The 16,894-nt window shown below is 43.5% G+C and overlaps 1 protein-coding gene across 1 annotated transcript in view; it reads right to left on the bottom strand.

Annotated features, from left to right (window-relative positions):
- Positions 1–16,633, bottom strand: part of ANTXRL (ANTXR like) — a 57,966-nt gene extending 41,333 nt beyond the window's left edge. Inside the window, exons 1-6 of the mRNA XM_048310722.1 lie at positions 15,993–16,633; positions 4,653–4,724; positions 4,452–4,523; positions 2,263–2,344; positions 2,127–2,160; positions 107–186 (exon numbers count right to left, since the gene is read on the bottom strand). Coding sequence (XP_048166679.1) covers positions 107–186; positions 2,127–2,160; positions 2,263–2,344; positions 4,452–4,523; positions 4,653–4,724; positions 15,993–16,153 — 501 coding nt within the window. The 5' untranslated portion in view covers positions 16,154–16,633. The remainder of the gene's footprint in view (positions 1–106; positions 187–2,126; positions 2,161–2,262; positions 2,345–4,451; positions 4,524–4,652; positions 4,725–15,992) is intronic.
- Between the last annotated feature and the right edge of the window lie 261 nt (positions 16,634–16,894).

Below are 16,894 nucleotides of genomic sequence, written 5' to 3'. Positions count from 1 at the left end.
AAACAAGAACTGCCATTAAGTGCAAAGCTATATAATCAGTGGAGCCAGCAGTAAATGTGTACAGGTTTGACATAAATTAGTTTGGACAAACACAGAAGTGACTTACTTCTTGTTCAGCATAATAAAACTGAGCATCTTGCAGCTCTCCATCCGTCAGGGCAATAATCACACTCGCGGTCCGAACTCCTACACGGAGGGCAGTTAACAACAGATTGCATACACATGACACAAGATTCAGCAATGGAAAAAAATGTTTGGAGTGAGGCAATCCTTTCTGCCAACAAATAAATACAAACCCATAAGGCCAGACTCTCAGCCTGCTTTGTATGGAGTTGGTGATACACCAGCTGAAGGCCAGATGCAAGGCATGCAATGAGCCAAAACCTGCACACCTTCACGTCACAAGCGTCACTGGAGGGGGAGTGCTGCTCTAACGAGGCCCACACACCGACCTTTCTGTTCTGCATTAAATACATCACCTACCAAGACTACAGCCAGACCTTTCACATGGAGAACAGACAAAATGGGTTTGCAGAGAAGGAGAGGTTTCCCCTCTTCTCTTGACAAATTTGTCTCTAGATAAACATTGGCCAGAGATTGTGGTAAGAGATAGCTCTGCAAAAGGAGCTTTCCTGCCATCCTACCTTCCCCTCCAGCAGGCTTTGAAAGAGCAACCCCACTGAACATGACATGAAATGGGCTTCTATAGGGAGGTCAGTCCTACAGTTCTCAAGCAACAAGAACTTCCAGTGAAATTCATAGGAATTCTGAGCATGTGAAAATCTTAAGATCAGGTTCATTAGAAAGACATCATGTCTTGTGATACAACATTTCATATCCCATCTAAACTTAAGTGAAAAGGTTGTATAGACTGCAGAGATTTATATATGTAATGGAATATAGAATACATTGCTATAGAAATGTCATACCTAGAAAAATGCAACCTGTTAACAAAATTAGACCAAATTAACATGCAAACTATGGTTCAACCAACCATTTTGAGTCCATAGTTCTTAAGCCAAGTAAATAATACACATACATGTTACTTTCAGGCATGTATTTGTTATTTTTTCAAAATAATCTGCTACAGTTTCAAGTGTCTTCCCCCATACTGGCTGAAATTAAAGACTGATTAGTTCTGACAGTTTTCTTATGCCATGCAGTCCTTCCCATGTCATGTCAGACACAGACATAAATCTTAAAAAAATGACCTGCAACTTGGGGGAAAAAATAGCTTGGATTCCCTTTTTTTTTCTGCCCAGCACCCTTGAAAAATGCTGAAAAAACCTGGAGATCTTATTTTGTTTTCTTTTCAACACTTGTTTCTTCCTTGGTAGCTTAGCTTCTAAATCCAGATCTCATCTACTCTTTTTCTTTCCTAATTCAATTTACAGAATACTTGATTAGCTCGCAGCTATATACTATGAAGTAAAATTGTTTTCAGTCGGACACTTCAGGACTCCTGATTTTACTGGCAGAAATGCTGCAACACTGTGCAGAGCTGCTGCTCCTACTCACACAGCCTATTTTAATAAAAAACCACTGACCTGTTTCTCCATCTTCCAAAGAGACAATCAGCTCACAAATGAGAGCAACCTCACACCAGGGTATGAACTAGGCAAGTCTTGTTAACTAACTAGGTCTTCTTTCGGCACAGAAAAAAACCACAAATACACTTTCTTCTAAAAATTTAGTGAAAACGCACATTTTAGCAACTCAGAATCTGAACACACATCATTCACACCGATGCAAAGTCCTCCTTCACACCTACACTAATGAGAACAAGGATGTGGGACCACAAAGCAGATGGGGTGAGTGCATCGGGACAGAAGAAGGAGAGCGGGGGTATTCCTGTCTCCTGGGTGCAAGATGGGCAGCTCCGGCTGCAATGGTTTGGTCTGCATTCTGCAATGGTCAGATCTGGGATCATACTGGTCTTCTCTGATCTCAATAAACCATGAATCACGCATATAAAAGTAGGGCTGTATCAAAATGGAATGCAGTGTTGCATAACACCACTCCTTCTCCAATACATCTTGCAGCGGGTTTACTGCAGGTCATAAAAAGAACTATAATCCCTGTCTTTTCCATGCAGATATCCACTATGAATGATATACAACACATACCTCCATAGGTTTCATGGTAAATTTGCTCATTTGCCTGCAACGAAGTGTAGAACATGGTTAGCTCTGAAGTATACCAGCAGGAAGTAAGCAAAGTTTATATGTGTAAAACAAAGAAAGTAGGTGCCATGATGTGTACCCTTTTAAATCCTTCATGCATGAAGGTGTCTCCTCCAGGGAGTTCTTCCTTAAGAATGTTGAGCCCTCGTCTTATGGCTTCCCTTTGGATTGAAAAAAAACCAGAAATAAACAAAGAAATCCCAGGAAAACATTTTATTAGAAGATTTTTTTGTTGTTGTTGTTGTTGAGATATTCCTGTACCACAGCTAGATTATGCACCCTGTCAATCAACTGCACAGAGTGCACAGGCATCAGTTGAAACACTGGTTGAACCAAGATTTTTTTCAAACCCCACAATTTCTAAGCCAAACACACAGGGGAGCACAAAACCAGACATAGGGTACAGCATTAGGGTAACATATTTTAAAGATGCAATTCTGTCCCTGCTCCTTCATTCTCATATACTCTCAGGATAAGATTGAATTAAAGCCAATGCCAGATATTAAACTTTGACAAACTGCAGAACACAACAGAGTTGTAAAGCTTATGACCCTGTCACAAAAACGGGACAAATTAAAACTCCATATTGAACCAGTCATCACAACAGTCTGGATTAGGATTTTTCCATTTTAAAGACAGAGGCCAAAAGATAAGAGAACAGGATGGGAATGATGAGAATTTCCTATCCTAGAACAGGGACTGATCAACCTTCCTGGGGCATAGATTACTCCCTGGAAAGAGAGGCACATGCATGTCATGACCCCTGTTGCACAGCTTCTTACTCCCCAAACACCTATCAACCAAGAGAATTGTTCAGGGACATTAATAATTTAATTGACCACTGATCACCAAAAGACCCTGATTCTTGATGAAGTTTTCATTATATTAGTGGAACACAAGGCACAAATATTCAACAGATAAGACACAGGCCGTTCAAACATCAGCTCCAGATGCCATGGGGCAGCTTTTTTTTAAGAGAATAGTGAGAACCTTTCTAAACTCCATTTTGCAACTGGGTATTTTAGATGATACAATCACAATTACAGAGAATACAGGAGGCTATATGGGATGAAGGTAAAAATCAGGAACTGGGGTTGGGGATGTCCATAGGGCAAAAGTCCCATTTTTACCATTCTGAGGTATAAATGAGCTGAAAAGGCACAGAGTGATCCATACAGGGAACAGGAGTTCAGGACAGGAAGCACTCTAATACCATGTTCAGCATATTGACGGAGGGTTCCTGTCTACTTTCCACCTTGCAAAGAGGAGATTCACCCAGGGAAATGTAAGCAAGTCTGAGCTCTGTCACCAACATACATGGAGACCAGAAACAAAACTCAAGGGAGCCAGCAGAAATGCAAGAGCCCTGCAGGATTTTTGGATTTGGATGAGACCCTGGAGTACAAAGTTGAGGGAGTAGTTGTTCTTTCTGCTCCAAAATTCCCATTATTTTATAGGGTGCCCTGTACTATTGAGGCCCTCTCACACAGACAGCAGCAGCAGCGAAAGTGAAGGCTTTAAGCTGAAATGAAAAAAAAATACTTAGAAACACCCCAATGACGGGGATTTGTATGTGTAAGGCAAAATAAATTTTAAAAATAATACTTTCTGGGGGGTGGGATTTTTTTGTGTTGGGGCTTTTTTCAGTGGCGGTTTGGGGTTTTTTAAAGAAAGAGAATTTGGTTGTGAAGTTGGCAACAAAAATTTTGCTCCAGCTTTTTCTTTTACAAAGCCTGTCACTTGGCTTTACAAATCATCCCTACATGGGTACCATTTGCAGGCAGCCCAGGAGAGGGGTGCCACAGCCTGGTGAGGTCCTGCTCCAGCACCGGGGACAAGCAGCTGCTGGTGTAAAGGTCAGGGCTTTGAGTCCCTTCCAAGGGCACTGGGGGACCCTCAGACACTCCTTTGCTCACCAGTTCAGGGTCTGAGATCTCTTACACAAAAATTACCCTTATCTGGGGAGCTGGGGATAACAAGTATGTACCTGAATCCTCAGCTGGAAATGCAGTTTCTCCCACTGTGCAATACCACAGTAAAGAACAGACAGCCCAGTGCTACCTTTCTCTTACAAAGCTGAAAAGAAAATTGAAATGGGACACCCAAACACCTTCTAAGCCCTCCTCCAGCTGGGAATGGAGGAGAGGATTTCAGTTGGCGCCACACCAAGGACCAAGACAGATCTCCAAATTCTGGGTGTGGGGCCACTCGCTGTTTGAGAGAAGGGACAGAGGGTATTTCTGGAGGAATGCTGTGGGAGGTACTTGCCTGTTCTCTGTTAGTTTCATGATCGTAGTGCCTCGTGAAGAAAAAACAATGAAAGACATCCGCAACATTGGACTGAAAGAGAAGAACAGGCCAGATCCACATCACACGTTACTTCAGCAGAAATTCATTTTCTAATAAGCACTGAACAACAAAAAAAAATTATATACAGGAAATTGAAGTATCATCTCAAAAGAACTTTACCTTATGAACTTCTCAGCTAGGCTTTCCACAAAGGAGTAAATCTCAGTCCAATGATTTTTGACACTTCCAGATCTGCATACAAAACATAATTGATTAATCTTCCTTTGCAGTGAAATTCCTTGTTCCACTTTAAATTTTAAGCCTGGCCTACTCCAAAGGTGGTTAGGGACACAAATTACACAGAGTTGTGTTGAAAGCCGTAAAAAGAACCATGAAGACAAAACCCACTGACTCAGATAAGTAGTAAGAGGTCTGAAACGGTTTACCATAAAATTTTGAAACAAGCTCAGTAAACCATTAGCTTTGGTTCCTTTTATAGTATTAAATATAAATACTTTCTTCTAGTTTAATTAATTTCACTGGACTTCATTAAATTATCTGCTATCAGAATATTTACTTTCCTAGAGCACAGCTATGCCCTTGCAGCCACACAGGAAGTCTTGACTGATCTTCTATTCTCCCAGAATGCGTGGGAGAATGTTTCCATGAATTACTGCTTGTTTCAAAAGAGAAAGCTTTTGAAATAATTCTGAAGGGAAAGGCAGTACTCTTGGATAATTTGCTGGATGAATGTTCTGGGCAGTCAAACCCTGGCTCCATTATGGATTTCTTGCGAAAACTTGGACAACTTAGTTACATGCAGAACACTTACACACTCCTGCTCCACTTCTGTGATACAAAACTACATTAGTGGCACTCCCTGGCTTTTTTCTGCCAAGTCTTAGCAGGGGACTCCGATGGGACTGAGACCTCAAACAGAGCCTTGCATACAGCAACCCTACAGTAAATTATAGATTTATCTATACCATACACTTTCAATACATTAAAAAGGCTACAAAGCATGAAAGTCAATGGTTTTTAAAGCCCTCCCTAGGACTGTGGTGTTTGTGAAAGAATGACCCATTTGCTTTCCTTGCTTGCTGAACTCATCTATCAGGTGTCTCAGGCAGATAAAAAGACAGCAGGATAAATGAAACAGTGGCACACAAAATCACAGGGGCTTAGATGCAGAACTAAAAACAAAGTTCTGAAACTTAACTATAAAGCAGTAGGATTCCTCTTACTGCTGTTAGGCATTTTTCTGTGTAAACATGAGAAAATAATTACATACTACAATCCTCAGTTCTACTAAGGGATTTCCAAGTGATATTATGCCAGTCACTCCTGCCCTTGTATGTCAGACACAGAAGCCCACATGTGCAATGCAGGACGGCACTGCCTGCCCTGCAGCAGTGCTGGTGGAGTGGAGAAGAGCAAAGATAAAGGGACAAGGACCAAAGGAATCTCCTGAAGTAAATAAGCTAAAATAAATCATCTTGTGTAACCCTGTGCTTTCATGCTGCTCTTCTGGAGAACTAGTGATTCATTCACAGAACAAACTGGTTATAAAAGAATGAAGAAATTTTCAGGCAGTAAGGGAGGGCAACAAAACACTAGGGACTGCTCAAACCACAGCTCTGTAGTCCCCAGTTTATATGTGCTATGCAACAACGTGCTTATAATTTGTGAACAGCACCAATGAAAGGTGCTGTCACTATTACCAAATTAACCCTATCAACACCTATAGTTCTCCAGGATTTTTATGAAAGTCCCAGGCTAAATCTCAAAACATGATGAAGTCAAAGATTTTCCTTGAATCTATCCAAGATGCATCTACAGCTCCCAACTTCTAAAAAAATTCTTTACCCCCCTGAAGCTAACACTTTCCATTTCATTCTGAGCTTGCCATCTGACTTAAATTCAACTCCTGAAATTTTCAGTGAAGTCAGTTGCCCACACAGCATAGCCATAGTCTCTTACTTGGAAAAGACTGACCTATTTTAGATGAGGTATCAAATTTCTGTGGCCAGATGCAGAGGCACTGATGTAATCCAAAAAAAAGAAAGTAGCAGCAAATTTTCTTTTGAACTGCAACAAACCAGCATTTCCAGTACCTTCTTAGGACTGCCAGAATTACTTCTTTTTTCTCCCTTTTTTTTTTTTTTCTTGGAAAGGGTACAGCCAGCAAGACTGAGAATTGACTGTAATAAATCAATAGGCACCCACCCCCAAAAAACGAGGGAGGTCTCTGTCATGGATTAGTCCTCACAGGAAGTGTACTGTGCTCTCAGAGTGCCCAGCTCTACATCACTGAGCCCTGCAGAGCAGAGTTACTTCAGCACAGCAGTGGGTGTTCTTCACCCCAAGAGGAATTCTGCACCCACATGTTGCTTACCAGCTGGGAAGTGTCAAAAGTGTCCCAGTCTATCAACAGGGAAAAGTCAAGGCCAGACAAAAATACTAGCAAGAAAATGTTGGTTTCAAAATCCCATAGAGGGAGTACCAGTGAAGTGATCAGCATTGAATCACTTTCCCCACCATACTCCTCCAAGTCCAGGTGTCTTCTCCCACTGCAAATGGTGCCAAAATGCCATCAATGCCAGTCATGTCAAACTCCTCATGAATGCCAGTGGGAATGGCCTGGCTTATAGAAGAGCCTGATTTCCCCTCCCTCCCACCCAAGCTTCCCTCTAAATATCCCTATTTGTAAAGCTATTTGTGAAGGACATTTTTGGCCATTTTGTGTCTGTGTGTGTATATATGCTTTGGAGGCTTCTTGGGTTTGGCCTGATAGTTTCTGTTGCCCCAGAGGCCTGACCTCATACCTCCAGCAATGGCAGCTTTGATGGCAGACTAAACCAAAAATTACAACACTAAAATATTTGCTATATGATACACTATGTCGTCAAATACAAGTTCCACCACTGACAAACAGAACTGCCCTGCACTATTGAAAATCCTGAGCCATTCCACTGCCTTTGGAATCTTACCTTTCACACTGCAAAATCACTGCTTCTGTCAGCATAAACTAACTTGTTGCCCTTTGTGGCTAGATCATACTAGGAGAAAAAAATGTAGCACCTCAAAGATCATCACTGTGCAGAAAAAGCGGTGGGGTGGGACACATACTGGTCCACCCCCATCAACATCTGGGACTAGCTGTGGGGAAGTGACACAGACAGGGTCTATGTCACTTATGTATCCTGTTGTGGAGGTTTGTACCAGTAGGTCCACCGAGCCAGCACTGTGGCTGTCTGCAAAAAAAGAAAGCCTGTGTTGCAGTCAGATCCATCTTTCAGGCTCACGCCTCGGAGATTTCCTGCTTTCAGCCATCACCTACCTGGTTCAGCCCCTCACATCAATTAAAGGCTGCCACTACCCTGCCAGGCCCTGGCCTTCCTCCCTGCACTTTCCCTGCTGAAGAAGCCCAGCCAGCCTAATGTTCTCTGCAAAGTAGTGAGGCATCACAAGACCTCTGTGGATGGTGACCCACAGCTGACAAGCAGTTTGTGTACCTTTTGGAGTCAAGTGGGATGGTGAAGCTTCAGCCCTCAGAGGTGCCATAATTCTCACAGTGAAGGAAAATACACAGTTGCTGTGGGCAGCTGGAATGTTCCAGAAAGCATCTCAGAGCATGTTTCTGCTGCTGCTTTCACTGGGGTAAACCTGGAGTGGGACCAGAGAAGTAGCAAAATTTCTCCAGGTTTATACTTATGCTATTGGGACCAGAATTCAGCTCAAGTGAAGCTAAAAAAAACCCCATAGAAGCCATTTGCCTTGAGCGTGCTCCCTGCTCCATGAGCTGTGTTCCCATTACACACAAGACAAAGAGAAAAGTCAGCAAACCACAACACAGGAAAGAATGTCCTCCCAGCCTCATCAGGACTGGGCTCAGAGGAGCAGCTGCTGCTGCAGCTCCTGCTGCTGCTCTTTTCCTTAATTTTACATTGCTACTGCTTGATAGGAGGGGGAAAAGAGGAGGTCAGTGAGTATTTCTGGGGGTGGAAGGAAGTGATGTGATTCCAAGGCATGATTCCACTCCTGCCAATTTTGGAGTGATTCCTTCTGGTTTAGCAGAGCTCTGCGTCAGCATAAAAACCATGAGCATGTTAGAATTGTGCCTATCCAGTCTGAAGTATTTCACTGATGTTTGTGAAGACAAAGGGCAAGATAAATTGGAAACTTTCTCTCCTTACGTGCTCCCAGCAGCAATGGGAGCTGGAGCCCAGAGAAACGAAGCAGCACAACCCTGGCATAAGGGGTGCCACTTTCAGCCCAGTCAGTTCAGCAGGCAAATAGCAGGAGGGCCAGTTGTGTCTGTCCTAGAGCACACATGAATCACGGCTACTACTGAATTCACTGTCAGGAGCCCACATGGATCAACCCAGTACAATGTACAGCAGCCATGCAGCTTTGCAGTGAAAGTTAAAACCCCAACACTACCCAAACAGTAAATATTTTTATTACCGTATGTACACAGAGAAGGCAGCAGGACCCAAAGCCTTTCATCCCTGCTGAAACTGACCGAGTGAAACCCCTTGAAAGCACAGAGCTGCCCCTTGTCCTGTTCCACATACACATACCCCCCATGCCCATTTTCCTCAACTGCAGATTAGCTGAAGGCAGCAATTCCAGACATCCTGGAGCAAGTAAAAGAAACATTATTACTGATGCTGGGTTTAGTCTGAATATGGTGTCAGGAGAGTATAAGACCTCCTAAGTTTGTAGGTCCCCATAAGTCTCTACCCCCTTGAGCTAACAGTGGCCCTGTACATGGCCCATTGCTCACAAATGTGCCACTATTGTTATTTGGAGGGCTCTTTGTGGTCACAGCCACATTGTAGACAACAGAATTCTTGCACATGGCTAATAATGGCTCTGCAATAAAAGCAAACCCTGGGGCATCTAGTCTGTTGTGGTTTCAGACATGCCCGAGTGTTCATCCACCCCTCTGCTCCCTTCTGAGCTACTAGAGCATTCAAAATGACAAGAGTCCTTCTCTCCCAAACAATGCATATAGCAAGTATGGAAGGGACCTTGACTGGGTGATGCACCCAGGCAAGAAAGGACTAGTTTCTATCATCTGCTCCAGAGACAATTAGAAACACGGGCAGAGAGCCATTCTGAGACAGCCCTTGTTTCAGAGTACTTGTAACATTAATGGACAAGACAAGGGCTGGAATGGGGAGGGGAAGATGCAGAGAAGTGACTGCAAACTGGGCTTTAATCCTAGGCCAGCATTCGAGCATATGACCCAAAGTACATGAATCCAAAAGTTTCATGACCAAACCCATTAATGTCATAGTTAGCTTTTGTCCTACGAATAAAGTCTGCAGCAATATTACAGATTTCTCTGAAATCATGCCTCAAACAAAACACTGCCCTTTGATCCTACAGTCATCCATTTCATTCACAAATCCTGTCCACCTGGTGCTATACTATAGTTCTTGCTAAGTCCCTCACCAACAATAGGGCACAAAGTGAAATTCAGAAGCGATGCTCACTGCATTCAACCACTTCAGATCTCCCTGTAAAGCTCCAGGGATGCTCTGAGCAGCATCAGGACAAGAAGACCCACTCTGAGCATCCTGGTATTCTGCAGCACAACACAGGGAGCAAAGCAGGGCACACAATCCCAGCCATGCTGCAACACTCTTAACAAGGTGCAAATGATAGGCAGAAGCAGGGATATATAACTCTTGAGCTGTTAACAGCTCACAGGAGTCAATTCATTTCTCCATTTGAGATTAGAAGATTCAATCCTACTACACCTCATGCAAATTCACAGTTTAGAACAGTGAATTTGGCCTGCAAACCCAGACAAAAGTAAGGAAATTCTTAGTCACTGAACACATGAATAATAATCCTAGGTCTGTGGGAATCTTACGGTTTACTTCCTTGGCTCAAGCCCCAAATAAATCAGATTTAGTTACATGCATAAATAGACTGCAAATGACAAGCTGCCATGGCTTTTTCTTCCCGTTAACTGTACATGTTTTCTGTCAAATAATCATTACCCATTAGCTTTGCCTTGTGTTTCATAAAGAATTTTTCTCTTGGACTGAAGGAAGGAGAATTGGTTTTCCTGAATATTTCTTTTTTCCTGAAAGAAGCCAAAGCTGGCAGAAAAATATCAGACAAAATACAAACAAATAAAACCTGGTTCAAATAACATAGGTATGTATGAGACAGAATAAAAATTTGCTTTGAAACATTCCAAGCAATTATACCTGGTTGTAAACAAATCATAACACTGGCTGCAATATAACCACAACAAAGAAAGATACAAAGGCAAAATACCAACAGATTATGTTTTGAAAACAGTAAAAAAAATACTGCTTACAGGAGTTGGAGATTACGAGAGGTGTCATGGTAGACCATGTGGTCAAGTTATAAGTGAGGGAAGTCAGAAAGCACTTTTAAATGCGCACACAGAAATCAGTGTTATCAAAGGAACAAAGCTGATACTTTTGTTCAGACAGCAACTCCTCTCAGCTGACACGCATCAAGTTCTATATCTTATCTGAAGTCTGGCTGCAGGAGGTAGATGTTCTTACTTAGAGGAAACAGTGGTTTAGTGGAAACAGCAGTGGTTTAAAAGTCAGTTGATACAAACTTTGCAAATGTAATTAATGTAGGTGATAGAACATGTGTGTGGACACCTATTTTTGCCAGCAGTTTGATTTCCAACCACAACAATGTTGTTTAGCCACTCATCCCCTTCCCACACACTCTGCAAAACCAGCACACAGAGTGGCAGTGGGCTGAGATAGCATGGAGAGAGAAGCTGGAGAAGTTCCTACAGGTCCAGCTCCATCCTAATGATCTTAGGCAGGGACTATGTGAGGCAGGAAAAGAAGCAGAGGGGTGCAGTGAGACCCTAAGGCAAAAAAATTTTGCTCTCACTAATACTTGTAATTCATGAGTGCTAAATTCATTCAAACCATTGGCAAGGAAATCTGGGGGGGTGGGGAGGGAAGCAAATAATGTGTTTACCAAATGCTCTTTGTTTGCTTTAAATATGGGATATTGTGCAAAAAACAAGATATGTGGAGATCAGCAATTCCCTCTAGTTGCCTTAAAATTATAGAAGGTGACCTCAAAAAGCAGCTTTTGTTCTGAAAGCTTTTGGCAAATCAGGAAGGATCAACCTGTTTCCCTCCTGACACTTCCCACACCCACAAAACTGTCCTTTCAAGGGCAAGTTGAAAAGGGATGCACAGACTCAAAAAACAAAATCAGGAAGGATATTGGACAGGGTAGCTAAATCCCACCTAATAAGAGGTTGTGCTCTTCCCCACCAGCTCTCCACCAGCGACATTCACCTCTGGAGCAAGGCTTACTAAATTTAAAGAGAGGCAGCTGCAAAATGGATTACAAGTGAGAGATTGGGCACATTGTACTGATGTCTTTACCAAAGTTGCTGGTGACACAGAAGCTCTTGGGAGCACAGGAGACAAAGTAAAATTGATGTGAAAGGCAATACATTTGTGGGCCCAAAGAGACAAAGAGGGACTATACAGAAGTTCAGGGGGAAAATGGGGAGTGGAGAAAATGTAGTTAAGCCAAACGCCTGAACATAACAGTTTTAATCCAAGAAAACCAGCCAACACTATCAATATATTTCTGCTGCTGTAATCTGCACTGTAGAAAAAGGAAACATTTTCCCAAGCCTGTGCAGCTCATTTTTCCTCAAAATCTAAACAACTTTTAGCAAACATCCCAAATAGGAAAAATAACAAAATACTATTCTCTACCTCACAGTCAAAAATAATCAAGAAACTGCTTCATATTTGGTAAATTGCAACACAGATAGCTGTGGAGCTCAGACCTGTCATGTCAAGCATTGCCAGCAGCAGATATTTATGCTAAGTATAAGTCCTTGCTTTAAAAGGGTTTCTATTTGTTGCATTAATAAACAATCATAATGATGCTACCAGGCACTATTATAATTAGGAAACACCAGAGGTCAGTCATCCTTTCTTCTCTTCAAGTGCAATTCAATATGATTACAAACAACAGCTGGATGTTAACAGCAAGGCAGGATGAAAGGGAGTTATTTACATTCTCAAGCACAAATATTTCACTATAAGACCTGATGGTCAAGTAGTCAAATCCCTAACAGGGCCTGTCCTCCACAGTTTGGGATGGGACTGAAACAAGTCCTTTGTGCACCAGGATAAGCACATGAAGCAACCAAAGGAAATAAGAACTACTCAACAATCAATTATGTCTGGCTTAAGAGCTTTTTATGTGGTTTAAAGGTAAAAATGAGATCTTTGCTATCACAAGTGACTTGATCTTACTACATGCCATAGGAGAGGTAGGTGTGCCAACTCCAATGTATACTGCCTTACCTCATCAGAGAGTGACTTAGTTGCAAACAGAAGAATCTTTGCTGCTTCAATACGATACTTTAAAGTCTTCCACTACACCTCCAAACAAGCTCAAGCCTGCATAACTCAAAAAGCACAACGTAGAGACAGTGCAAGACTGCAGACTCTAGGCAGCTGCCTCTGCAGCCAGCAAATGTCCCGTTCTTCCAGCTTCAAGAGATTTCCTCATTCAAGCATCCCCAGAGACAAACAAGTCCTAATGTAGCTCTGGCACAGTCAGACAATCCTAAGGAGGATGATGGCTGCTCTCCCTCCCACACATGCTGCTTTTCCCTTTCATTATGCCAGCTTTTTGGGGCATCTAAGGTTTAGTAGCACTGCTCTGATCTTGCCTATCCTATGGAGTTAACATGAAGGACTGCAATCAACTCCAGGCAGAGAAAAATGGTAAGAAAACAGCAATTTTCTTTTTTCTAATTGGTAGCATAGGTATTACACCAATAACTTCACCAGAAGATGATCTTTTCCATCTGATGATTGTTGCCTGCAGGATTAAATCCCCAGAGACTTTGCCAGGCAGAATGAAAAGGAAAAATCATGCCCCAACAAAGTCATTGCAGTAGCATACACTGCATGAGGAGAAAGGTTTGTTGTCTTCTTCCAAATTGCCTCCTACTGATGTGTGATTACATCTTTCTATTGGGAAGCAAGGCAGACTTAAAGTCTTTTTGGTTCAACCAGGCTGACTTTATAGACAGGACCTGTCATTCAGCTCACTACAGGGTCACAGGATTAAAGCCCAGTGTTTTCACAGAACCAATACTTCAATCCCAGTGCTAGACAGCTAACTAAGGCTGAATGCATCTAACTCCAGACTGGCAGGGCACCAACAAAGGGAGGCAATCCCCAAGCCATAGGGGGATATTTTGTGGTGTATATGGCTGGGTTTTTCTGGGGTTTCTCCCATCTAAAATTAGAGACAGAATTCTTTACAGATACATGTCAGCATGGATCCAATTCTAAAAAAAAAATTGTCCACTGCATTTACAGATTTACCAGATGCTTCTGACCAGCTTCCTGCCTTCTCTCTACCTGAAATACCCTTACCCTTCTCAACATTAATGAATTCTCAACACTATCTAGTTCCTTTCTGATGGACTGTCCCAAAATCCAGGGTCTATCCACTCAGTCAGTCCTCCCTGCCTCCATAAAGCTCCTTGTGTTGTGCCAGATGTCACAGAATACAGCTGGGATAAATACACCCTCAGCCAGCACAGGACCTACGGTTCCCAAGATCTGGCACTCTAACGTTACCCATATGGATTGTAATGCAATCTCATTGAGACCAAAAGCAGCTTTGCCACCACAATGCTGTGTACTTGCTAGGAGCAGAGGTAGATTCTAAAACCACTGAGGGGCCCAAGTAACTCTTAACACAGCTTTTTACCACAGAGAAACTCTTTGGTATAACTCTCAAAGCTTATAAGGACTGAGTTTGCAACTGAAGCTAAAGAGAATTTTTCCATTGGAACCCAAAGGCATGACTTTTTTACTTCAACCATGATCATAGCCAGTTTCCAGTAGACCAGTGTAGTGAGTGGACAGCATCTGAAACAAAAGGAAAGACCTGTGGCTTGCTAAAATACATTATTTCAGGTCCAGAGTACTAGAGAGGAACATGCTTACATGATCGACTTCCTACTGTTTGAAGATCAGTGTCTCTGAGCAAATTGCTCTCTTCTCTGCTTTTATTTCCTCAAATACAATATGAATGGTAACAGCACAGTCAGTAAAGTGCTTTCTGAAATATAGATGAAAAGTAGCACAGGGGCACAGTGTGGAGATTGCTAGGGGTACTCAATGTCACTGTAACAAAGAAATTGTACTACAGAAGATAGAGAACCCATACTGCTATCAGCAACATTCATTGCTACAGGGAATTCAGTGTGGGAACTGGGCAGAATGACAGTGCCAGTCACTTCTAGGAAGCCTGGCAGGAATGAATTTGAGAACACTAGCCCCCCACAGTGTCCTTTCTGGACAAAAGGTTAGTTCAGGAACAAGTTCAAGCAAAAGAAAAACAAAACAATGACCACATGGTGTATTAGTGTATCTTTTAGAAAGGCAGAATGCCTTTGATCTTCAGCTTCTTTTCCTCTAAAACCAGAATCACTACTTAATGATAACTTCTTACCTTCTTGAATACAGAAATATACATCCTGAGTAATAGTGACTTTTTACCTCTTGCAGGCTGTGCAGAGGGCCTTATGGATTGATCAGTTCTCCCAACTGGGAAATAGAACAATGCAGACTTCATACCTGGCTTGTGGGCAAGAATCACAAAGAAGTCGTCCATCTTTCATAATACCCTGCCACCTAGGTAACGCAGGATGTATTAGGTAACACAGCCATCACACTGTGGGACACTAACAATTTACTCCTAGAGTTAAATCCTTGGCTTTAACCTTCTGACAAGCCAGAGCAGTACACCAGAAGAAACAGAAATTTGTACCTCCTGAAAAACACCTGTGGGCACACCAGCTTACAACTTGCTTTGCTAGTGCTTGCTAAAACTTGCCAACACATGTGAGCTTAATCACACCCCCAGCCATACCTGAATTCAGCTGACACAGTATTAAAGAGAAGTATTTGACAACCTATTTTAACAGATGTAACTCAAACACAGGTTTAAACAACTCCAAAGAAGCTGAGCAAAAATAAGTTTTACAAAACCTTGTTCCTATAACTGAACCTGTAAAAACACAACCACTCCATACAAGCAGTCTAGTCTTTAGGTACAGAGATGTCACCTGTGCTAAGACCCACAGGTGACATCTCTGCACATAGCCCAAGTCTTAACACAAAACTCCAGGCATGCTGGGGGCACTGACCGACATTCCCATCAAATCCAACTCACACCACACACCCCACATGCTACAACCTGAAAGCAATCCAATTTCCCAGGTTTGCACGCGCAACTAACTCAGCATAAAGGACGCTGCTCCCCTAAATGCTCCACTTGGGAGATATGCAAGTTTTGGGGAGCAAAAATAAGGAATGAGCCCCACACATCATGTCTGGCATCAGGAGAAGTCGTCCGGGAAGACGGGAGAAACAACGTCCCTGCTGCTGCAAGGAGTCACTGAAGGGTGAATAAACGTTTTTAAATGCGACTGTCACTTACTTATCCAGGACGAAGTAGAGATCAAAGGCACCGTGACAGGAGCGCTGCTCTTCTTGCTCTTCCTCCTCCTCCGGCCGGGCGCAGCAGATTAGGCTCCCCATTGCCAGCAAAAAGCAGCACAAAAATGCCGCTTTCTCCACACTGCTCCAGCAACTCGCCATCTTTTCCCTCTCCTTAATTCTTCCTCCTCCCCCAATCTCTCTCTCTCTCTCTCTGCAAATCTTACAGGCACTTGGGAAGCACCGAGAGCAGAGAGAAAAAAAAAAAGGAAACAAAAGAAAAAATCACTAACTTCAGAATCTCCGCTCAACCCTGAGAGCTCAAGGCAGCCCTACCCGCGGGGCGCCGGACCGCTAGCTCCGGGCACGGGGCTGAGCCCAGGCGGATGGTCCCCAGAACCCAGTCCCCATTCCCCGCCGCCTCGGCGGCTGCCCTGAGCGCCTCAGCCCCGTCCCGCAGGGAAAGAAGAGGCTCCTCTCGCAAGGGCCAAAGGCAGGAAGGGGCAGAGGGAGGGGAGCGGGAGGAGGGAGACAGGATCTTATGGGGGCAAGCTGAACTGGGACTTTCCTGTTCCGGGATATCGAGATGGTGAAGGCTGATGCGAGCGAGGGACCGAGGTTATGGACCGCTGCCTGGCGCCGCCGGGGCACAGGGCGGGCGTTCCTCCCTCCTTCCCTCTCGGACTGCCCTCGGGGCAGGACAGCGGGGAGCGGGGCAAGGTACTCCGCCGCCGGCGGGCAGGGAAGCCGCCCGGGGGCCGGGACAGCCCAGCTACATTCCGGAGCATCACTGCGCGTCCTGCTAAGCCTCTCTCCCGCAGGCTCGGGAGCGGTTTGGGCTGAGGGGAGGTAGCGCCCAAGGCAGAAAGAAGTTGCTGCTGTAGGAGATGGGCGTCATGGCAA

This window comes from Corvus hawaiiensis, chromosome 8, assembly GCF_020740725.1.
Source record: "Corvus hawaiiensis isolate bCorHaw1 chromosome 8, bCorHaw1.pri.cur, whole genome shotgun sequence".
Classification (NCBI taxonomy): Eukaryota; Metazoa; Chordata; class Aves; order Passeriformes; family Corvidae; genus Corvus; species Corvus hawaiiensis.
Note: the sequence above shows the minus strand (reverse complement) of the source record. Positions and strands in the feature narration are given on the sequence as shown.